The 24,711-nt window shown below is 42.1% G+C and overlaps 1 protein-coding gene across 2 annotated transcripts; it reads right to left on the reverse strand.

The window, feature by feature from the left end:
• Positions 1 to 11,614: 11,614 nt before the first annotated feature.
• lrrn2 (leucine rich repeat neuronal 2) lies at positions 11,615 to 24,171 on the reverse strand. 2 transcript variants are annotated; one of them, XM_033625687.2, is made up of 2 exons: positions 23,916 to 24,171; positions 11,615 to 15,131 (listed from the first exon to the last, which is right to left on the reverse strand). In XM_033625687.2, exon 2 carries the CDS (start codon positions 14,700 to 14,702, stop codon positions 12,372 to 12,374), a length of 2,331 nt encoding a protein of 776 aa, XP_033481578.1. In that variant the 5' UTR covers positions 14,703 to 15,131; positions 23,916 to 24,171; the 3' UTR covers positions 11,615 to 12,371. The 2 variants fall into 2 exon arrangements, with proteins under 2 accessions (XP_033481578.1, XP_033481577.1); XM_033625686.2 differs by having other exon boundaries at positions 11,615 to 15,134.
• Positions 24,172 to 24,711: the final 540 nt, after the last annotated feature.

The raw sequence follows: 24,711 nt of genomic DNA on the forward strand, positions 1-24,711 counted from the left end.
TCAGTTCTATTGGAGTCAATGGGGTCAGTTCAGCAAATCACGCTATAACCCTTTGTTGTTTCACCTTGGACTGAAAAATTCTTCCGCCAGATTCAAAAACACAAATTAGGTGATGTTGACTGACATTTTTTATCTAAATGTGTGTGTTTGTTATCCTTGGTATTGATCTCCAAATGGATCAAGCTGCAGCTCAAGCCCCTCTTGTTAGCGGGTACATTACTAAAGTGTTAATATTGAATAACATTAAGGAGGAATAATGTTGGATAATGTTTCCTTTACTTGTCAGGAGGTGGTGCTAAATTGCCAAATTATTTTAAATCTGGACCTTCTTCGTTTACCAGCACTGAATTAAGTTAGCATAGCATAAAAACATCACTGCACATCATGTCTGTTTTTTATCTTGAGGAGGGATTTTTCATTCAAAGTTGAAACAACAAAGATATGATGGGTTACAGTGTGATTTGCTGTGCCTGCCCCATTCACTTCAATAGAACTAAAACCAAAGTCTGGCACCAATGCAAAATTCAAATGTTGTCACTGATGTCATGATCTTAACTTCTTTTATATTTTCATTGACAGCTACTGCATTCATAAACATTGCGACAGGAAATACTCTCATGCTGCGTTCAAACGGGGTCATGTTTACCGTGTTCACAAGAAGAGTCCATATGAACGCCCCCCTCTTGTGGTATTCACAACCTAGTAAGTGGAAATTTTTATAGAGCTCCGAGTTCACAACTTTGCAAACACATCTTCCCATGTTGTGAACACGAGCTTACTTTGAACGCAGCATCGGACCCATTCAGAATGTTTGTGTTGTTACTTGGCTTATGGTTATCATAAATCATTTAACTTTTTACATTACCTGTATACTGTATACATACACAGCAGGACTAAAATTATCTAAAGGTGTCTTTAAAACTACTGTAAATACGATAATGTATGATCACAGCTATGTTATACTGTATTACCAAACATTGATTAAATTATGAATGCTTCATAGGGTAAGTAACAACAAAGACATTATAAACCATTAAAATTGACCTAATATCTGCTACAACTACAGTATAGTGTCTTATAAACCATTTCTTAATTGTTTATTTACTGCTCATAAATGCTAAATGAGGTTTGGGTTCAATGTTTAGAGTGACAAGTTACAGTGGTGTTTTTTCTTTTCGCTAAAACAATCTTACCTGACACATTCCAAGAGTGTTTGATGCCCCTTGTGTTGCAGCAGTTTTAAGGCTTGATTTCAGACTTGTTTTTGTCACGCTGCACAGACAAATGGGACAAAAGAGCATCTCTGTTGGCCTGTTTCAGTTAATGTGCCAGAAACGTGACCCTCAAATGAACAGAAGCAGGTCAGAAACAGCTGAGTGACATGGCCCTGGGCGTTGGGGACATCTAGTGCTGCTCATGTATTGTATGAGCAGACTGTATTGTGAGCTTTGTATACAGTGGTTTGAGGTATAGTACAATTGCTTGATGTCATTTTCTTATGCTTTGTGTGTGTGTTTTGTTGATGTCACTTAATGTCTCATCAGCGTCTTAACCATTACTAATCACTACTGTCACTTGTTAATGCAGAATAGAATATATTTTTGTAAATGATTGTACAATCTTATCAGCTGTGAAGAGAATGGGTAACAAGCTAACAGCAATTTCGCTCTGCGTCACTCTGTACAGTACGTTCAACACTTTCATTACTGTGGAAGGACATTTAACACTAAAAAAAAAAAGTTTTTGGTCTTCACATTTTTTAAAGTCACAGCCATGTATTTCATACTGCAGTCACCTCATGTTGTTTAGGAATGACACTCACTCCAGCACCTAATGATGATGTCAGTGTTAATGTACCTTATAATGCAAGTGGGAATTATGAAGATTACTGTTGATGCTGTTTGTGAAAAGGAATATATTTGATTTTTTTTTTCTCGAAATACTGTTTTTGCTGTTTGTTTTTTAACTGAGGTTGAAGGTTGTAAAGGTTCCCTGTGGAGTTTCAGACCTCTAGAGGTGCTGTGGACCTACTTCTCCTTCAGTGAGTCCCTGTTTAGTTTGTCTTGTGCACGCAAACGAAGGTGCACATGCAGTACGCATTCCTGCCAGTGGTTTCATGCTACTCCACTGATCAACAGGTGGCAGTAATTCACCAAGAAATGCAGCAATGTACCAGAAAGGAAAAGTAGAAGAAGACCACAAGCTCTCAAACATGATGTAAACAGTATTGGATTTGAAATCCTTATAAAAATGGACTTGCAATGCCATTGCTGTTAGACCTGAAGGATACACAATGTATTTCACTGAGTAACAGTGAATGTAATGGTTGTTTGTTTACAAGAAAACTCCACGGGGCCCCTTTAACAGCTTTAAAAAAAAAAGTCATTTTATATTCCAGCAAGTCATCGAACTGCAGCTAAAATATATCAATAACCAGAAAATACCACAGTGAGTAAAAGATTGTTGCATTGGATGTACTAATAGTATGACTTGAAGTTTTCGCATCTGGTACTCTTTTACATGACTTGCTAAACTATTTATTTACACTTGCTAGTGATAGTAAAGAATGACATGTTGTTAGTTAAGAAATAACAACATTAAATCTAAATATGGTATACATATAGATCATTGTATGTATATACAGTAGTGTGTTGCCTTATTGAAGAAAATGTATTATGTTTTGTGTGAATAAATACAGAGTCTAACTAGTTTGTTTTTACTGACCAGTGCTTTTCCTAATCCAATCTGGATTTATTCAGCCACATCAATTAAGTTATATTTACTTAGCCTAGATAATTAAAGAGTCAGTTTTAGTAAGGAAAATAGGATTTGTGCTTCTGGAAGAATAAAAATAGGAATGCATAAACTGTCCCCAGATAATAAATACAATTATTCTATTTGGTTAAATATTTTTATTTAAAGCTCAAGGACAAAGTTAAATTTAAGTTTGCTGAAAAATACAGTGCAATGTGGATTTCTTATGGAAAAGAAATCTTGCTAGAAATCCTTCAAAGTAGTGCAACATAACATGAAATGAGTGAAAATTTGCTCTAGTGTGAAGTGGAACTATATAGAATCATAATTACACCTTACCTGTCATATGAATGTATTTATTTATTTATAAAATAAAAGAATAATGATTAAAATATGGGGTAGTTTTACTGCTGCTCTTACAAAAAAGAAACCTTTGACAGTGCCTGAAAAAAACCTGGTTTATGAGCTATTTGGGCCTACATATTTTACAAAGTTTTGTGTCATACGGGATTTTTCTGTTGGATTTGGATTACTGTTGAAAATCAGCAAACATTTGATATCAACAGGTTTTGTTCAGTAAGATAATCTTCACAAATGAACACAGCTTTCCACTTTGTTGAAGCCCAAATGCGATCACCAGAAGTAAAAAGCTAACGTTATATATATAGTTTGGGTGTAAGCAAACTATACGACCGATCGTCACCAACATTACAAAACGAGTAAACTTTAAAATACTGACGTATTTTATGTCGTAGAACAAAACATCAAAGTCTCTTAAGTTTGTGTTAACCACAGACCTTTTATCTAGCCGGGAAATCCAGACCCAAATCTAGAAAGATTTAGGGTCTGGCTATGAGTAATGCAAATGGCCCAACTCGAGGGGCGGCACCAAGCATGCATTTGTAAATATCACTGCACACAATTGGATAACACTACGACCAATCAGAACAATACAGGGGGTGATGTATACACTTAGCTACCAGCGGAGCTAACTGGTAGATTAGACTCTTGTCGTATATGGTCGGCAACACAGCAAAAACGTCCGTCTTGCAAAGGAGAGATTCGAGCGCCGTCTTCTGTTCCTCTTTTAGAGAAAAAGCCAAGTCTAACTCGTTCATTGTAGCGGCCAAAGCCGTTTCAAACAACTGGTGTTCATCTGTAGCCATCTTGCAATATTTACTGACTGATTCCGGACTTCATCGTCGCAGCATTGGTGTCATCTGTTTAGCTCATCTCTGGCCCGCCTATATCAGATACACCGATGTAATTGGTGCAGCTCGGCTCCAACGGCATGGGTAATGAGCATCATTAATAATAATAATAATAATAGATTTTATTTATAACGCACTTTACATTTGAATACAAATCTCAAAGTGCACAGTACAAAGGCAAATAAAAGCAACAATAACAGTAAAATCGAGCAACAGAACAAAACAATAAAAACAGTCAGCAGATAAAATCAGATAAGATTAGTCAGGATAGGCTTTCTGAAAAAGGTAGGTTTTGAGTCCTTTTTTAAAAGCATCCACCGACTGTGGAGCCCTGAGGTGGTTGGGGAGGGTGTTCCACAGACGGGGAGCAGCAGCCTCGAAGGCCCTGTCGCCCATGGTCTTGAGCCGAGTCCTGGGCGGGCGCAGACGGTGCAGTTGGCCTGACCGGGTTCTGGCTGAGGTAAGTGGGTTGAGGAGTTCGGTGAGGTAGGTGGGGGCTACACCGTGCAGACAGTGATGGGTGTGAAGGAGGATTTTGAATTCGATGCGGAGGTGAACGGGGAGCCAGTGCAGAGTGTGAAGGATGGGGGTGATGTGCTCATGTTTACGCACTCTCATCAGGACCCGAGCAGCGCTGTTTTGGACATATTGGAGCCTTTGTAGGCTCTTGCCCGGGATCCCGATGAAGAGCACGTTACAGTAGTCCAGCCTGGAGGAGACAAAGGCATGGACGAGCCTCTCTGCTGCAGGACGAGAGAGAGATGGCCGGAGTTTGGCGATATTACGGAGGTGAAAGAAGGAAGTCTTGCAGATATGGTTGATATGATCGTCAAAGCTAAGATGGGGGTCAAACCTGACTCCCAAATTAGTCACGGAAGGAGAGAGGGAAAAGTTGTGGCCGAGAAAAGAGACGGAGGAAATGTGGGAAGAACGGAGCTGGTGAGGGGTGCCGATATGAATGGCTTCCGTTTTGGAGCTGTTCAGCTGTAAGAAGTTTTCACTCATCCAAGCCTTTATCTCCTCCAGGCAGGAGTCCAGTTGAGTGACAGAGGAGGAGGAAGTGGAGGAGGGGGTGACCTTGAGGTAGAGTTGTGTGTCGTCAGCATAGCAATGGAATTGTATTCCATGCCTGCTGACGACACGACCAAGGGGGAGCATGTAGATGGTGAAGAGGGTTGGACCGAGCACAGAGCCCTGGGGGACCCCACAGACAACAGAGTGGGGGTGGGATTTAGCATCCCCCAGGGCTACGAACTCGGTCCTTCCCGTGAGGTAAGAGTGAAACCATTGAAGGGCGGTGCCAGAGATACCGATGTCGTGTTGGAGGCGGTGAAGGAGGATGTGGTGATCAACAGTATCAAAAGCAGCAGAGAGGTCGAGAAGGATGAGGAGGGAAGTGGAGCCGGAGTCAGAGGTCATCAGGAGGTCATTGGTGACTCTGATGAGAGCTGTCTCGGTGCTGTGGGAGGGACGAAAACCAGATTGGAATTTTTCATACAGACTGTTTGATTTAAGATGGTTGTGAAGTTGGATGGATACAATTCTTTCAAGAGTTTTGGAGATGAAGGGGAGATTGGAGTTGGGTCTGTAGTTTGACAGAGATTCAGGATCAAGAGTGGGTTTTTTGAGGAGGGGCTTGATGATAGCTGTTTTGAGGCTGGCCGGAACGTGGCCGGTTTGAAGAGAGAGATTAATTATGTTTGTTATTAGTTGACTGATGGAATGACAGTGAGCTTTAAGCAGAGGGGAGGGGAAGGGGTCGAGGAAACATGTGGACGGTTTGGATTTACTGATTATTTTTTCGACCTCCTGCTGCACTGTGGGGGTGAATTGAGACAGGTGTTGTGTGGTGGGTGCGATGTCACCTGATGGGATAGAACTGTTGGCGGAGGAGAGAGATGCGCGGATATTGTGTATTTTGGAGGTAAAAAAATCCAAGAATTTGTTGCACTGGGTGACTGTTTGGTTGTGGTGTGGAGAAGTCTGAGGTTTGAGAAGGTGTTTGACGGTGGTAAAGAGTTGTTTGGAATTACCTGGGTTATTGTTAATGATATTGGAGTAGTGTGCTGACCTGGCCTTGGAGAGTTCTTTGGCATATCTCCGTCGATGTTCCCGATAGGCCAACTTATGCACCGTCAGCCCAGATGTGACATAGGCCCGCTCAAGGACTCGGCCGGTCCTCTTCAGCAGTCTCAGCTCCTCTGTGAACCAGGGGGCGGAACGGGTGAAGGTGACTGTCCTGGTTTTTAGTGGAGCATGAAAGTCAAGGATAGAGTGAAGATTATGGTTGTAGTAGTCCATGAGGTCAGTAAGTGATGTGTTTGAAGGAGGAGAAAGGAGCTGGAGATGCTGATTGAGGGAGGTGGAGTCAATGTTCTTGAAATTTCTAAAGGATATAAGGCGTTGTGGTTTGGTGAGTGGGGAGGGGTGAGGGGTCCTGAAGGTGACTGCATAATGGTCTGAAATGCCGATGTCCTGGACGTGAAGGTCTGAGATGTGGATGGAATCTGTGATGACCAGGTCCAGTGTGTGGCCCTTAGTGTGGGTGGGTCCAACAACAGATTGGTGGAGGTTGAGGCAGTCCAGAACCTGTTTAAATTCAACAGCCAGTTGGCAGGAGAGTGAGTCCATGTGAATGTTGAAGTCCCCCAAAACCAGAATGTTTGAGTGTGAGGTGCAAAGTGAGATGAGAAAGTCATGAATTTCAGAGAGGAATGATGGATGTGGTTTGGGGGGGCGATAAATGAGAGCTATGGTTGCAGAGGTGATGTGATGTGATGTGATGTGTTTGCAATTAAAAACCAGATGTTCAAAAGCGTTGACGGGTGGGACAGACAGAAGAGAGGTTTGAATGGTGCTGCGGTGAAAAACAGCAAGGCCACCCCCCCGACCGGTAGTCCGGGCCTTACTGAGGTAGCTATACCCAGGGGGACAGGCCTCATTGAGGACAGAGTAGACCTCAGGCTGTTGCCAGGTCTCTGTAAGACAGAGAATGTCAATTCCCTTGTCTGTGATGTGGTCATTGATAAGTCCAGCTTTGTTTGTCAGTGACTGAACATTTAGTAATTCCAGTGTGGAATGGCCTGCGGAGTCCAGTCCATTAAGGGGGCGCAGGACGCTATGATCCACTCCGGGTTTTCTGTCCATCCGGCCATAGGCGCTCCTGTCTTTTGCGACTGGAGTGGCGGTGTTCTGATGACGCCATTGTTGTGCGACGGTGCGACCAGCCGACCAGAGGGATGTGATGAATCGGTGAGGGTTACCATGATCACCGTGTTTGGACAAAACAAACCGGCGACCAGATCCTCTGTGGATGTAGCGGGGTCGGTGAGGTAGTTGGAGTTGATCAGAAGGAGTGCTGATGTGATGGGAACTCCGAAGCGGCACAGAGATGACGGTGGAGTAGCCTGGAGTGTCGGTGTTAGCCATTAGCCAGGATCCCGGCGAGCGACGATGGATGGCAGCCGCACAGCCCAGGATGGTCCAGAGCCTCCACAGAGATGGCAGCCCACTTGCAGACATCCGTTCGAGGGCAGATGACATGTAGAAGCTGGGGAGATTGGCGAAACGGAGAGAGGTCGATATAACAGCTAGCACCAAGGTCAGTCTAGCAGCTAGCACCGTATTAGCGCCGCCGTCCCAGCTGAAGGGGGACCAGGCTTGCTAGTCACCATACAGATGATTCCCGGGGGTTTGTGCGATACCAGAGGCACAATCCGGGGAAAAATTAAGAAACCAGAGTTAGGTGGAGCAATAACCTAGCTGTGGAGGGTGAAATTTGTGAGGTTTGGAGTCAACAGGTATGGAGAAGCGGCGAACAGTCAATGCCAGCGTCCTCTCCCTGAGAGGAGATTTAATAATAGAGGAGATTTAATAATAATAATAATAATAATCATTACTGATTGCCAGAGTGACTCGCTGACCAAATTCAAATTGTGCTCTTGCGAGAACTCTTATGTCGGGGATCTAACCAAAAACCAATTCAAAAAAACCCACTAACTTTGAGGAGGGAACTGTGAGTGGTAAATTGCTAACTCATTTCAGGGTTCTAGGACTCATTCCTGTGGCACTCTATACACCAAGATATGCAACAATGCACCAACAAACGCAGAGAAGAAGACTGCCAGCCAGTGAATGTGGATGTAAAGAATGCTGGATTTATAATACTCTAGAAATCATCTTTACAAATGTCATATGAGGATGGAAATACATCCAACATATTTGCTTGAGCTCAACGATACACACAATGCAGCTCCACAGGACCCCTTTAAGTATACCACATCATAAAAGTACCCATTGAATCAGATGATGCCTCTAGTGTCCAACCCTAGGAAGTTCATTTCTTTACGGATGGATGGAAAGCTGATAGAAGCTACCTGTAGCTGTGGGAGAGAGGCTAATTTTTTCCTTTTTACACCATCCAGTAAACGTGACCTGCCAGGTAAGTGGCATGTTTCATGAAATATTTATCAAAAAGTATAAACAGCCAAACGAGTCACAATGGCAATCTGACTGCAGCCTGTTAGCCAGTTAGCAGCCTGTAAGCTAGCTCTTCGAAATCCACCGCACCGCAAGTTAAATTTTTTTTAACATACTTAAGGCAAAATTCAGACCAAAATATTACAGAAGAGAGGAGTTTCGCGGGCACATCGGATTTCACAGAGATTCCCATAGGAATGAATGGACTTCTGGTTGCCTTGTCTCCATACACGCAAGTAAGTGGAAATGAGGCGTAATGCGTCAAAAATGTAAGCATGTCTTATGGTGGCAGTAGGGCCCCTGCCATTGTCATATTTATATGATACATATATGCTACACAAGTAGCATTTTAGTATGGCAGCTGAAGTAAAAGTCTTTCCCTCAGAAAAGTAAATGGAGTCTGAGTATAAAGTGGCATACATAGAAATACTGTACTTCACTTCAGTACTGTTAATTCAGTTAAGCTGAGGTTAATAGGGGGCTTTATTGGTTTGAGGTAGACAAATCAAGTGATGTTTTTAATTATTATTCTAATCTCTTTAGAGTGACCTTCCCTGTGTTACAGCTCAGCAAGGAAACAGTATTTGTGTAAACACAAAAAGTCAATTTTATACAGAAAAGACTGCACCTTTGGAGCTCATAGCTCATGTTACCTGTGGCCGATCTTTGGAAGTCATTTCCACTAAAAAGGAGGACTGTGGATTTAGTCCCCCATCTCTTACGTCAAGGTTTCTTTATTAGTACCCAAGGGTAAATTTATTCTGCTGACAGGAGATAAAGCATTTCAAGACATCACAGCAATGCAGATTCTGAGGACATTAAAACAAACATAATCAAAAATAGCATCAAAGTATGAGAGCTCCTTAGAAGGTCACGACAAAGTGCTTTTACACACATGCATGCACACACACACACACACACACACACACACACACCCACTCACTCAAAAGCTTCAAAAGTGCAGTGCCTGGGTGTAGTACATCATCTCGTGTTAGCTTTGTTTAGCAGTGCAATAGCTGCAGGTACAAAAGTATTTCTGTATTGTTTTGTTCTAACCTACACCCAGAGTGAAGGAGCTGGAACTCACGATGCAAGCCAGGGAACAGCCCTGAAGAAAAGAGTTTGCATGACGTTACAACTGAGAAGAGTAAAGAACTGATAGACTGATTCATCTATAAGTTTATTCGCCCCTTTTAACAATTTGGATTAGAGAATCTTTGTCTTTCAGAGAGAGGTTACCAAACCATCACACAAGGGAAAAAGACAAGACTGATTCAATAAAGCCCGATAAAAGAGCGTAATCATGGTTTTATTAATCTGAGATAAACGCTGATGTGCCTTTTTACACACAGCCTCACAATTCTTCCCAACGGTCAGTTTAGAGTCTAACTGTTCCAGGATACAATTATCGTAGTCTCATGTGTTCTGAAATCTGTGATCATATCCTTTGTCTTGAATATGTTAACCTTCTTGGAGGTCCAAGAAGGGTTCGTCACACCTGGTGACTAATTCATTAATGACTGGGCCACAGCTGGACTCATTGTCGTGTAGCACACTCACAATGACTGAATCATCTGCGATATTATTCTGTTCTCATGTGTACTTTGGCACATGCTTGTGTGCAGGATATATAGTAATGGTGAAATAAAAACAGCCTTGGGTTGAGCCAGCAGAAGAACATAATAAATCTGATAAAATGCTGTTCACTTTCACCCTTTGTGTGCTGTTTGTCAAAAAAAAAAAAAAATCCATCATCCAACCCACCAGATTGTGACTCAACTCAAAATGCTCTTGCAGCCTCATGCCTAAAATGTGGGGTTGGATAGTATTAAAGGCTTACATCGTCATCATGCTAGGAAAGGATTTCTTCACTTTCAGTATGGAAAGCAGGAATGAGAACAGTACCTCATCTTACAAATGGGTGTGTGAGTATTGTTTTAAGCAGACTTGGAAAAAAATGTGAGTCTGTCCTTGCACCTGGCTGAATCCTCCATTCAGTTCCAGGTCTTATCCAGCAGAGGACACACTGTGTCTTGTGTTTACTGAGTAGGTGTCAGATGTGCTGAGCTATTATCATATTTACTCCTACTGTGGAGCAACGGCAGCTGCATACAGATAAGCAGGGATTCAAAGCTGCATATGAAGAAGCTTAATTTAAAGGAATACTTCACCCCCAAATGATCATTTGTATATCAATTACTCACCCCATGTTACACTGAATATGGAAAGAAAAACTGTTTTTCTCTCATGCCTCCATGGTGAACAAAGAATCCAAAAACAGCATTCTTGATGAGATGAAGTAATAGGGTCCGTATTTAACAACAGCAAAACTATATCAAAACATCAATTTATTAACTTCACGCAACTCACACAGTATAATCCAAGTCTCATTTATTCAGTCGTATGTTCAGTACATCCCAGACAGACAGCCCTATCATAACAGGTATCTGAAAGTGAAACTTATCTGTTTTTTTCAAAGCCAGACTCCATTGACAAAAACAATGGTTTTACCTTGCTCAACACAGGAGCTGCTGATCTACCACTGTCTTAATCTGCAATTTGTTAATGTTATTGTGTGACTTTGGTGAATCACAAGTAACCCGTTAAAACACCAATGTCACACAATAACACAAACAAACTAATTGATCGAGGCAGTGGTTGACCAGCAGCTCCTGTATTCAACAAGGTAAAATTACCATTTTTGTCAATGGAGACTGGCTTTGAAGAAAACAGAGAAATGTAACTTTTAGTTCAGTTCCCCGTCAGAGAGGTCTGTCTGTTTGGGAAATCCTGAGCATATGATTGGATAAATGAGACTTTGATTATACTGCATGAGTAATGTGAGAGTTTGTAAATGGATGTCTTTGATATAGTTTTGCTGTTGTTAATCTCGGACCCCTATAACTTCAATTCATCAAGAATTTTCTCCGTTCTTGGATTCTTTGTTCACAGTAAAGACATGAGAGAAAAACAATGTTTAGTTAACAAATTCAGATTAACACAGGATGAGAAATTTATATACAAATGGTCGTTTGGGGGGTGAAGTGTTCCTTTAAGGTCTCTCATCTGTCATGCTTTGCACCACTGTTACTCATTCATTTCATTCAGTCCAATAATCATTTTATTCTCAACTCAATTTTGTGTCAAGAAAAGACAAATAAACAATAAAATTGTGTAAATTAAAAAGATTTTATTGTATAATAGCTCAAAATAGAATTTAACACAATCACTTTTCGATCACTTTTATGCTGAAAGAGGATTTGGGACGTTAGGCGGGGAATCAGGATGAATATACTGTATGTACTGCAAGATGGACAACCCAGTCCAAGGTACTGAAAGCTAAGCAAGAGGGTTGTTTACATCAATGCAGGAATTTAATTCAGTATCAGTCTCAAGACAGAGTTTCATCTGCTCAGAGAAAAAAATGGTTCAGTCTGTGAAACATGTAGACAGGAAACATGACAAATACCCTGGAGGCCTGAGCCGCTCTCCTCTGCAAATATCTGTCCCTGGATTGAATCAGGTTGTCTTCGGTTACAGTCCAGTGGTCATCGGCAGCTCAGGCTCATTTGCTTCTCCTGTGTTCACTCACTGTGCTGCAGGAGTATGATTGTCCACTTTTATTTCCCTGGTTAGGGTTTAGGCATTCTGTACAATACATCTTAACACAGAAACAATGTCAATATATACTTTATACGGTATATAAAATAAATACAAATCTCTTTCTAAACCACTGCTCTGATCTATGACTCCTCTCTTCTACCTGTGATTCACAAAGTGTATATTTGACATTTTGTGTGTGTGTGTGTGTGTGTGTGCATGTGTGTGTGTGTACGAGGGGTCAGTGATTTTGTCTGGATTTGAATGTGCACAAACTTCATAATCTCAGCAGTCCTGGTGTAGTAGCAGTTCCTCACTCTGCTTTGGCTAATGTGTGTTGCTCCCGTCTGTCTTTTGATTGATGATTAGAGCTTTAGGACTTTTGATTTCCTGGAGGATGGCACTGTGCTGCTTTTCCGCTCCCTCACCAGGCTCGTTGTCCCAGCCCTGGCCTGCTAGCAGCAGCAGCAGTATGAGTGCGAGGAGCAACAGTGTGACTGCTGTGGAGGTCAGCTCCGGGCTTAGCTGCAGGCTGGGCTTGGGCTCTGGGACATCCTTCGTCCTGAATGAAACACACTCAGGCTTTCTGGTCTCTCTTGATCTCCTGCTGGCGTGTTTAGCGCCCTCACTGATCCCTAAATGTAGACACACTCGGTAAAATGTCTCTGCCTGCAGGTGGGTCAGGTTGAAGCTCTGTGTGCCAGCCAGGATGCGTGTGGTGTACGTGGGCGTGTGTGCGTTTGAGTATATGGCTTGCCAGGATAGACGAGTTGAAGGGAGGTTGCGCCCGCTCTGCCAGGACAGGATGGCGTAGTGTTGTCCGACCTCCCTCACCTCCAACCTTGCATCCGCTCTGAGATATCCCTTCATATTAGCAGACATTACCCTCTTTCTTTTCTTTTCTCTGCTATGTACACCTACAGTAACACTGCGTGTATCTGCCCCCAGTGCATTCTCAGCTACACAGGTATACAATCCTGCCTCGCTGGGGGTGACCTTGTTCATCTCCAGAGTTCCCTCAGGCAGTAGCCGGTAGTGTTTGGAGGGGTTACAGGGAGTATCATTTTGAGGCTGCCTGGGAGAGATGCTGGAGGCAGAAGTTAGGTTGGATCCCTCAGAGGCTGTCAGGCTGTGGCAGGGAGCAGGAGCCGGTAAACCTTTGGATGCATGTCTCGGCGCAGGGCCAAGTCTCAGCCCAGAGGGAGTCACCCAGTACAGTTTAGGCTGTGGATCCGCTAGAGCTCGGCAGTGCAAGACCAGTTTTCCTCCTTCTCTTACCCCAATGTAGGAAGGGAGGGAGCTGGCAGGGATCATGGGGAGGCATGAGGCCGACATCTCCCTGGAGGATACCTCTCTCACCCTGCGAGCTCTCAGCTCTGGAGGTTCAGAGCACAGTGTGGCCTGAGGTTGGATGAAACGCACCGTCCGTGGTGTTTGTTTTTCTGTTTGCGTGTCATCAGTGTGAGGGTGAGAGGCCCCCTCAGCGGCCCAGTGAAACAGGCAGTCACATCGCAGTGGGTTGGAGTGTAAGCTGACCTCCTGAAGACTCGGCAGGGAGAGCATGATGTGCTGGTGCAGTGCGCTCAGAGAGTTGGAGTTGAGCATTAGAGTCTCCAGCCTGCTCAGCTGGAGGAAGGCCTGCGGATGGATGTAGGACAGGCGTGGGTTGTTGGTGATTTCAAGCTTCGTGAGCTCTGGAAGGTTCTCCAGGGCTGCCTTTTCAATGGACACCAGCTCCTCCATGTTGTTCAGGCCGAGCTCCTTCAGGTGGACCATGTCTCGGAAGTCTCCTGTCCCGATGAGTTTGATGCGGTTCTTGTTGAGGTCAAGGAACTTTAGTCCTGGCACTCTCATCAGGGCCTGAGTGGGGACCTTTGTCAGCAGGTTATCATAGAAGGAGAGGCTCTCTAGGCCCTCCAACCCTTCCAGTGCTTTTTCAGCCAAGCCTCTCAGACCCATACCACCAAGGACCAGACTCCGTAGGGATTTCAGGGCAAGGAAGCCCCGCTCAGGCAGGGCCTCCACCGGGTTTCCCCCAAGCATGAGAACTTCTAAGTGAGGTAAAGCCCTGAACCACCGAGGGTCAACAGTGGTGAGTCTGTTGTTGTTGATATGCAGACGCAGTAGGGAGTCCAGACCGGTGAATGCTCCAGGTGCTATCGCGTGTAAGTTGTTGTGGCTGAGGAAAAGTTCCTGCAAAGCTGGCAGTGATGAGAAGGAAGCCTCAGGGAGGTGACTGAGATGGTTTTCCTCCAGATGTAGAGACAGTAGTGAGGGCAGGGAGGAGCTTTGAGTTATTGTCCTGACGTGGCTGAAGCGATTCTGGGAAAGGTCAAGGTCGGTGAGGTTGGTGAGTCCGTGCAGGAGCGCGGTGTTAAGCTCGGACAGAAGGTTACTCTGCAAGCGCAGGGTGTGTGTGTTCAGGGGTATGGGTGAGGGCAACTTGGTCAAGAGCAGGTCATTGCAGTCCACAGTGGGAGCTTCATGGTAGACAGAATCAAGGGAGAACCACGGCTTGATCTGACACACACACCGTGCCGGGCAGGAGACGTGCCATGGTAGTGCGTGAGGTAGCGAGCCCACAATGCCGGGCACACATACACCAATGAACACACACAGGAGACACTGCAACTGTAGGAACACTGAAGTCGGCCTCATAATCCTCGCAAGTCGGCTGATTCAGACAAGGTGAAGAAGAGTTTTTTATGAGGATGTGAGGTGAATCATTTGGACCAGAAATGTGTGTGAAGCCATATTGTTGACAGTTTCAAGGTGTGCGTGCAAGCTGTAAAAGGTAGGCCAGATGGTTCAGTGTCATCATTTATAAAAGCTTTTCAGATTAAATAGTGATTATATTGTTAACAACATTCTACAGCAGCGTCAGACACAAGTAAAAACTGAATGTGTATGTTCCCCTTTATAGTGGAGGACTGTTCTGCAAAGAGTGTTTTTCTGTGTGACTTTGATTGCAGGGGTGGAACAGGGACTGCACAAGGCTGTGGCTCAATGACTGCCTTTGTTGTCACACCATCGATTTCACATCCTGGCCACAGGTGGAGGACTCATGGCTCCCAGCATGGTGGCTCACTGCTGTGTCAGAAACACAAGAAGAGAAAGAGATTCAGAGTGAAACTGAAATGAGCTGTCAGATACAGTATGATGAAACAGAATGTGTCACTTAAATACAAACACATTTTTAACCATTATCCCTCATTAGATCCCACTCTAAACCAAAGTCTGTGTGAATGTGAAATACAATAGATAGCAAGGTCACATGAAGGTCTTATAGGAGTACGCTCCGAAAATGCTCTGCAGCAGGGAGAGGTGAAGAAGAGAAGATGGATGAGAATAGTTAAAAGGTTGAAAAATAAAAGACACATGCAAAAGGGAATCTCTGTTTTCCAGAGATGTGACTGTAGTAGCGCATGTAGACACGGACAGAGTCGTGACAGATAAAGATAAAAACCAAAAAAAAAGAAAGTAAGAAAATCTGTGAGGAAGAAAGACAAAGAGAGAATAACAATGCTCTGCTGTAATCTCCAGTGTTTCTTTCACCCTACAAGAGAAAAGGTAAATATGCAGGAGTGATGAAATTGTGTTGCACTTAAATATTTCATGTCAGTGCTTCACATTCAGTGTTCAGTGTTGGAACATAGCGTCCCACAAATGTTATTTATTATGTAACAGTTAAAAAGATCCCAAGGATCTTTTATATCAACAGCCTTCAGTACTTAAGGCTATTATGGGAAAGACTGCGTGAATGTAGCTGCTGCTGGAACTAACACACACACACACACACACACACACACATACACAGTAGTTACATCAGTATTTACATTTAGAGCATTTGGCAGGCTCTCTTATCTGGAGCATTGTACAACACCGTCATAACATTTGGCAGCAGCGAGAACATTCCAGTAATGAGCTGACAAGTACTGTAAAATCATCCTATGGGGAGAATGCAATGTGTCAGAGTAACTAGTGTCAACTTTAACTGCATAGGCCAAAAGGTAAAATGCTAGTTATTGTATAGTTTGTTATATTAAATAAAAATTACAACAAATTTTTATTTTCTATTACATTAAAATCTGTATTAATTATTTTTATTTGACCACTCTGGGGCTGCAAGAAAAGATGTAAGCACTGACATATTATTTTCACAGTTTAGGGGTGGCCAGATCAGGCCACTGCAAATCTTGGGGTGGCACACCAAAACCAAAAGCCATAACTGAATTTAAGGGATTTAATGATGTTGTTGAAGTATGTAGGGCTTGTGACAGCCATGTCAATGTGAGGGTTAAGGAGCGTTATTTAGCCCCTTTCCCAACAAGCTATGTGGTCATCCTTGGTATCAATGGATGCCTGATGTTGTCACAAGATACCACTACCTTGCTTAAAAGATAAGTGCACCGCAGCCTCTTAAAGACAGCAATATCATCCTCAAATTATTTTTGCTTGGGGGCAACAATTATATCAGGGGGGCCATGCCCCCCCCCTTGCCACCCCTTTGGGGCACCACTGTAAAGTTCCCATGGTGTTTGCAAACAGTTGCTTATTTACATATCCAGCAGACACAGCGCAGCATTAGCATTCATTTTATTGTCCAACTGATGAATGTAGTAAGTCTAATGTTTACTTTCCTTGTAGCGCTTGTCTCCAAAAACCCCTGAGAATATTATCAAGTGTTTTAGCTCCTGTGTTTAATAACTAGTTGCTAGCGTTGCCTGTCTGCTTTTTTGTGCTGGGCAGGTAGTGTTTAGAAGGTTTGTAGGGGTCTTTGCTGAAAACAGAGAAACTACACTGCTAAGAGCAGCAGGGGCATTATAAGTTAAGTTACGCATTATAAAACCAAAACCATGGGCTGAAACAGACTAAAAAGCTCTGTAGATCTGAAGAGAACTGCTAATTATTTACTGGTTTAAAACCACAAGTGGTACCTCTTCAGTTACACTTTGTGTAACTGATTTGGTTACTTTAATAATATAAATTACAGCAGCTTAAAGCCTCAAAAGATGAATTAGGACATCCATCTTTAAAATTATGAATCTGCTGCACTTACAGAGCTGTGGGGAAGCTACAATTATTAATCAGTAGCCTACCTTAACACCAGTGTGTAGAATCTGATTGTCATCTTTCAAATTATAGTGATTATATACGTCCTGATCTTAGAGACGTAGACAGTCCAAGTCAAAATGAATGCTGTTGTGTTTGCCAAAAGTCAGTAATCTACAAATCCATCACAAAAAGGCATGAACTCTGAGAAGAGATCAGATTGAAAACTGTAATTTAAAGTTATAGAGACTGTTTCTTAATTTTTTTATGTATGTCATCACAAGCTTGTGCACAAAGAAGGCTTGTTGATCGGGTGAATTACATTATTAGTGTTGCACTAACGAGAGAGCCCACCCCAAAATCAAAAACATATATTATCCCTTAGCTGTAGTGCTATTTATCAGTCTAGACTGTTTTGGTTTGAGCTTCCGAGTGTGGTAGATATTGGCCATGTCTGCCTTCTCTCAAATATATTGGAACTAGATTGCATCGGCTTGTGGTGCTCAAAGTAAAAAACAATAAATAAATAAATAAATAAAAACATTGAAATAAATTAAAAAACAGCAATGTCTCTTTCCAGATATCATGACCTGGTTACTCAGGATAATCCACAGACCTTGTTGTGAACAGTTTCATAGAGGAACTATTTTCTTTGTACTGAACTACACCCACCGGCTGTATCACCAGCTGTGCTGTCTGCATCTACTCATGGACAAGAAGCTAATTGAAGTGTGAGATGTAAACATTAATGGTGTCCTCCTCTGCTGAGCTTTAACGTTAGCTAGCTCAGCAGTGCAAGGTGAGCTTGCAGTATATGCACTGATTCTCACTAGTTATTTAGGTTTACTTGTAACTGAGTCGACATTGAGAGGGTAAAAATTATTATTTTTTGTTGATATGGGTATGATGCATGACAAACACTGACACACACACACACACACACACACACATGCGAAGAAGGCTTACTGCATAGTTGCCATGGAAACAAATCTCACAGCCTCACTCTGTCTCAGTGTTTTGAGATTTACTTACTGACTTACTATGTTTCTGAAGCTGAAAAACTGTATTTCTTCTTTAATCAGTCTCCATTGGTTCTACTAATCAGTCCATTTTCTGTGATGGAGTTCTGTATGTTTATAAAGTTTGCATCAGATGAACTTTTAACCTTTCCTGACACTTGCAAAGTATTTCCATCCTGGCAGCTGGTGTGATAAAACATGACTAACAGGAAGTTCTATGTGACTCTGCAGGCTGTAACGTCTGTTAGCGGGTGAGGAGAAAGTGTGGAGAGATGCTTGCCAAGTTTTTTTCTCAGACAAGATGGAGAAAGAATTGACCCATTCAATTAAGCACACTTATTAAGATGGAGAGAAAAGTGATTAGTAGTAAAACACCATGTAGCTTAATTGTATGAGGAGTGCAAAGTGAGTGACTTTATGTGTACGAAATGTAGCATGTTATCCAAGCTCAGAGCTGTAACAGTAAAAACACAGGAGTCGTTCCTACCTCCTGGGGCTCTTCTTACTCCTCTATCAGCCATTCACTTTCATCCCCACTCTCTCATCTTTTCACATGCAACCTGCTTAATAATGGATTCATCATTTAATTTTGATGTCCCTCGTTTTTGTCATTTGCTCTCAAAAGCTCTCTGTGTTTTCGTCGGTTTCAGGAAAGCAGAGCTGAGTGTGGAGTATGTATACAAAGGGCCGCCTTGTAATTTGAACTATTCAGAAAAGGAGTGTGAAATAAATCTGTGTGAGTCAGCGGCTACTTTCATAACTTTGTCCCTTCCCAGCTTTCCACAATCTTTTCACCCTGGATAAATAAGATGAATATTTTTGCTCTTAGTGGCCATTATTACTCCCCTGACTGTTCTGACTCAGATTTCATTGAAACTTTAGCATGACTGCTGTAGCCCACATATTATCCACAGCAATACTCCAGCCATACAGGGATGAGTAATAATAACAAAAAGACAAAGCTGCGCTGACCTTAATCCAAAACCTGAGTGACTCTCCAGTTGACAGCTGAGGGTGAATATTTTGTTTCTCAAACTCTTTGTCAGTAGTTGCAGGACCTACTGTGTGTTGCATTAGGGAAGTATTGATCTAAATAGAAATAGTGACAGAATAAAACTGAACTGAACTAAAAATCCTACAAGCCCTGAATTTAAGTTTTCATAAGTTTGTTATAAACAGTTTTCGCGTTTGACTCCAGTTCCCAGGAATTTTCTTGGCAAGTGCTCAACTGAAGGGGTCAGTAATCAGTCAATCACAATTTAATGTATTGATTTATATGATTATGCACCAACAGCCTGTTCTCATTCCCAGGGCATCAAATACAGCAGCTTGGTCAGTGGTTGTTCGTTTGTGATTCTAATGCAAAAGGCACCCTTTAGCATCTGCACGAGACAGACTGGGCTTTCAACCAACTCCAACATAAACCTATCTGCGGCAATGACATGGTATAAAGACTGAAAAAAAGTCTGGGTAGTGTAGGAGGGAGGGAGGGAGGTCAGGGCAGTGGATGGGTCAGACAAACACAGGACTTTCACCTGGGAGGCTGGTGTTTGTGTCCTGTGTGAAACGTTGATTTTTTATTTTTTTTTTATTTATTTTTTTAACCATGTCACATAGTTAATGTAATGTGACTCATGTCACTCCTATGAGTGACATGAGTCACATTACATTACATAGTTAATGTAATGTGACTCATGTCACTCATAGGAGTAGACTTTGGAGGGGATGCAGAGGACACAATCTACTCATTATCTAGAACATGAGCATTTGGCCCCCGAATAAAAAGATTTAAGTAGCAGAGGATGTTTATTTTGATAAAATTAAAGAATTTACACCATAAAATTAATGCAGAAACACATTGGCACAAAAAATTCACCAAAATGCAGGAAATTAAGGGTCCATGTCATTGGTCCGACAGCCCATTGGTCCGACATCCCATTAGTCCGACGGTCTGCGGTGCTGAACGGCTCCCGGCGGGCGTATTTCTGCCTTGATGGTGCGCCGCGACCGGCTCTGGGTCAGCTGGGACAAGCCTGAGGCGAAGCAGGCTCACGGCTTATGTGTTTGTCACTTTCTTTTTCATTTTAACCCACACCATGATCTTTTCCTAAACCTAACCAAGTGGTTTTTGTGCCTAAACCTAACCAGACCTTAACCACAGGACATCATGATGATTTCGGAACAACGGGTTTAATATGGTCGGAACAATGGGATGTCGCACCAATGGGCTGTCAGACCAATGGGCATTTCCCGGAAATTAAATGTTTGATGCTCAAAATGTTCTGGCAGAGGCCCCTTAAATACTCCATTTAATATTTGCCCCCCTCCAGTGTTGAGACGAAACCTATGCCCTTGAACATAGCCTAGTTATTAAGTTGCTTTCATAATTGAATTTACATAACAAATGTACTTTATTTTTTAAACCCAAACCATGATCTTTTCCCTACACCTAACCAAAAAGTTTTGTTGCCTAAACCTAAATTAGTTTTGGTAACTAAGGCTACATTTCATGTTAACATAGAAGATAATTTGGAAAAGATAATATGCACGTAATGAGTGGGAAACGACATGCCATTGTTAAGTTGATGTTCAGTGAGAACATGTTAGTTGCAACATTAAAATAAGGCTCATCACCCACTGGTCCATCCATTTTCTTAAGCCTCTTAAAGGAGCACGCCAGCGATTTAGCATGCACTCCTTTAACACTGTCAGACTCATGATGGACAGATTTATTTTGAAAGGGAAAAAAATGATGCAGCATAACCATAAATATCATAATCCTTTCTTTGTCAAAACCTGGCACCTACATTACCCACAACGCAACCAAACTGCAGATAGTTAGGTTTTGTACTTCAAGCGTGTTATGCAAGTAGCGGCTAATGTAGCCTTGAGTTGCTAGTCTCAAGTGATGAGCAGCAGGCTACAGAGGTCTGGTAAGCTCACTTCTTTTAACTCCACATCTCTACATTTTTTTCAGACTTGTAGTCTTCAGACCAAACCCATGCTCCTTCAAGTGCCTCGCACTTTGATGTGTAAAATCGATTGAGCTCTCCTTCAATCACACACCCAGATCTAAGAGTATCTTATGTAGGTGGTTACCAAGCCTCATGGGGTTACAAAATGGTTTAAATAAAAAAAAAAATAAGAACAGATTAATTATTTGATTAACTGATTTTTTTTTTCAGATTTTTTTTCTTTTGCTTCGTTCTTTTGATATACTGGATTATTTAAGGGCCTTAAAAATTCTTTAGATGAAACAGTATGAGAAAAAAACACTCATGTCTCAACATTGACTTATTTGTGATGAGGGGTCACAAAGACAAAGAGGTTGGGAACCAGTTGTTGACTCTCTGTTTACACTGACTGCAGCATTAGATAAGTGCAGTTACTACATGTGGTACAGTTGCTTCTTACAAAACCTGCACTGAACACTGACAGTACTAACAAAAACATATCCAAGCTGAGCTGAAGCCCTCACTTGTATTTGAACATTTCTGTGGACTTTAAACAGTCTCCTAAACATCCTATGAAGATGCTGTTCTACCCAGCGTACCAGACTTCTCTGCATCTTTCTGAATTTGACATTCATACTCATCCTGACTCCAACAGCTGCAGTGAAAGTTCCTGGATCAACACCTACCTAATCTATCCACATTTCTATTGAACAGTTTTTTTCTTGTTTCTTTTTCTTTTGAAATTCAACATTTCCACATTAGAATGTCTAAAAACAACTGTGTTATATATTTTGTTGAGTTGTGTCTGCCTATTTACATTATACCAAACGTTTCTAACCATGTTCAAACCCAAAGAAATCTTTAACTTTATTTACAATAAGGGTGCGTTTCCTTTGGTTGCATTTTAATAGCGTCATACCCCCTTTACCTCCTGTAGCTGCTCTAACTTCCAAAGAAACACAGGAAACACTGAATGATTCACCATTGAAAATCATAGGCTACAGTGTCAGTAATCAGTAATGGTAGTTGCAAATATCAATTTTCTATTGGTGGTCACGGCAGGCTGGTGGCAAGCAGCAGCACTGGGTCTAACTTGTGTAACTGCAGCAACAGAAAGTTTGCTGATTCGGTGGAGCGGTGAGGGATCAGACACCAGGAAGCTGCATTTGGAGGTTTGTAATGAAGGTCTGTGTCACACCCCCACCTCCCTCCTGGTTTGCTGCTACCACAAATATAATCTAATTCAACAAGCGGACATTATTTTTAGTATGGGTGGTCAGCTCATCAAATGCTAATGGTAAGTTTGCAAGTTAAAATAACATTAGTTGTAGCTATTTCTTTACAAAGAAATGACGTCATGTGAATAAACATGACTAAACTTAATATGGATAAAATACGATGTAAATACAACAACTTGTCGGCAACATTATTTCTGCTTGAGTCATGTCAGATAGATTTTCATTGGCAATAGTGGGTATTTAACAATGAAGACAACTCCCATGATCCCATGCTACTTCACAACATTGTCAAAGTCCTTCTTTCGTTATTGTTTTGGTTGAGAGCTAGTGCACGTTGTGCAATTTTAACCACATTTTTCTTATTAAACATTATTTTCTGGAATATACAAATAAATCTGTTTCCCTCCCACCCACTCACACAACACCAATGCAGATTTGCTCAACCTCCATTCTACTTACTGTAGACGGCAATCAATTAATTTACCTTTGCAGGATTTTCTTGGCGGTTTGTCATTTGTGTGGCCACCTCACTTCACCCGACATTTAACACAAGTTCCTGTTTACATTCACGCCTGTTTTGTACTGGTGTACTAATGATTAGGGGGATGTAACAGACTTAACATTTTGCTACAGGAGAGGAGACCAAGCTAATACAATGATAAAGTGAAGTGGCTGAAAAGCATTATAGCCCCTGCACACACTCACACACACTAACACACAAACCTTTGCTTTCTAGAGAAAAAATGGCAACTTCTTGATTTCTTTTACTGTAAACTGAAGATCTTATTTACCTCCTAAAAGCACTTCTTGCAGTGTAGCTTGTGCTGTGCAATTCTAGGTTTAACTCAGATTATTAAGTGTGGGATAATTAATTAGATGGTGGTCCCTATCCTCTAATGGGCCACTATCAGGGAGTCAATGGCTTGGAAGTTTTAAGGACCCCTTTGGGATGTGAAAAACACAACAAAAGGAATTAAAAATCTGCTGTATTTCAGAACAGTAACAAGAATGCTCCTGCATAAGTTAAGTCAAACATGCCTCTGCTTCAGCTCCATTTCACTGCTTTTAATAGCTTCAAAAGAGAGTGCCTTAAGACTTACATTTCCAATAGATAAAGGAATACAAATAGGTATGGAGTAGAGATACATGCTTTCATGAAACAGTCCATTGTGTAAGGTTTGTTTGTGCTGTGCAGCTATGACAGAGAGAGACACTGCAACAGGGCGGAATGAAGAGAGAGAAAGAGAGAGGGAGGATTAAGAGAGCAGGAGAGAGGGATGTATGGCAGGGATGGAGGTGCTGCATGCAGATTGTAATAATAATAATAATAATAATAATGATCATGTGAAAACAGAGATGCATAGCCCTGCAGATAAATCTATTCCAGCATGCACACACACATATATATGATGTCTGACAAAAAAGACCCCCAAGCTTCTCCATTTCCAACACCTGCTACCAACACCTTTGAATCAATACTGCCTTCACTCAGAGAGAATGTGCATGCATCCACAGCTGCATGTCTGTGTGAGTGACTGCATGTCCGTATGAGTGCTGCAATGACCCGTCTGCTTAGAAAATTCTATCAACACATTTCAGGTTTCTTACCGCGACAGAAGCAGCGACTACATCTCTCTCTGTCATTTCTTCCTTCCTTCATTTGCTCAGTCTTTCTTTGCAAATGTGCCAGGATGCTTTTTTTCTTTTTCTTTTTTTTTCTCTTCGTCTCCCTCTCAGTCACACGTTTGTGGATCTCTTAAGATTCCTGAAATATCACTTCCCTAGCTCTCCCTTCTCTGTCACTGGAGCTGAAGAGTAAATTGGCACAGACTGAATCTCTCTCCCTCTCTCTTTCTCCCTCCAGCTAAAATGGAGATGAGGTGTGTTCTGCTGCAGCAGAGCTTCTGTCCCTCTCATCTCTCCTCCTCTCTTTCTATTGCCTGCCTCACTCTCTCCCTCTTACTCTTTTCCCGTTTCACAAGCCGAAGGAAAACCACTTGCATTAGTTACAGTGTGTTATTTTTCTGGATGAGAAGTTTTTGTTTGGCTTCTGCTGGCACTTTAGGTTTCTGCAGTCACCTGCAGATTACAGACCTGCGTACAATGCCAGGTCAGAGATTACAGAGGTTACAAACAGGCAGGGGGGACACTGTTTGAATAATTAAAGCCATTCTTTTTGTATTACAGTATCTTTATTACAGTGTGTGTTTACATTGCTGATTGTCTCTAAATTCAGCAGAGTGTGAAACTCTATTGAGAGCTGAAGCTATGTCTCATCTCTTCATTAAACAGACTTGTTGAGCGATTTCACGTCTCTTAAGTTTCACTGTGGAATTGTCTCCAAATTGTTACAAACCACATTGCACAGCAGATTTCAGATCTCAATTTTCTATTGTGCCAGTTA

Source organism: Epinephelus lanceolatus, chromosome 1 (genome assembly GCF_041903045.1).
Source record: "Epinephelus lanceolatus isolate andai-2023 chromosome 1, ASM4190304v1, whole genome shotgun sequence".
NCBI lineage: Eukaryota > Metazoa > Chordata > Actinopteri > Perciformes > Serranidae > Epinephelus > Epinephelus lanceolatus.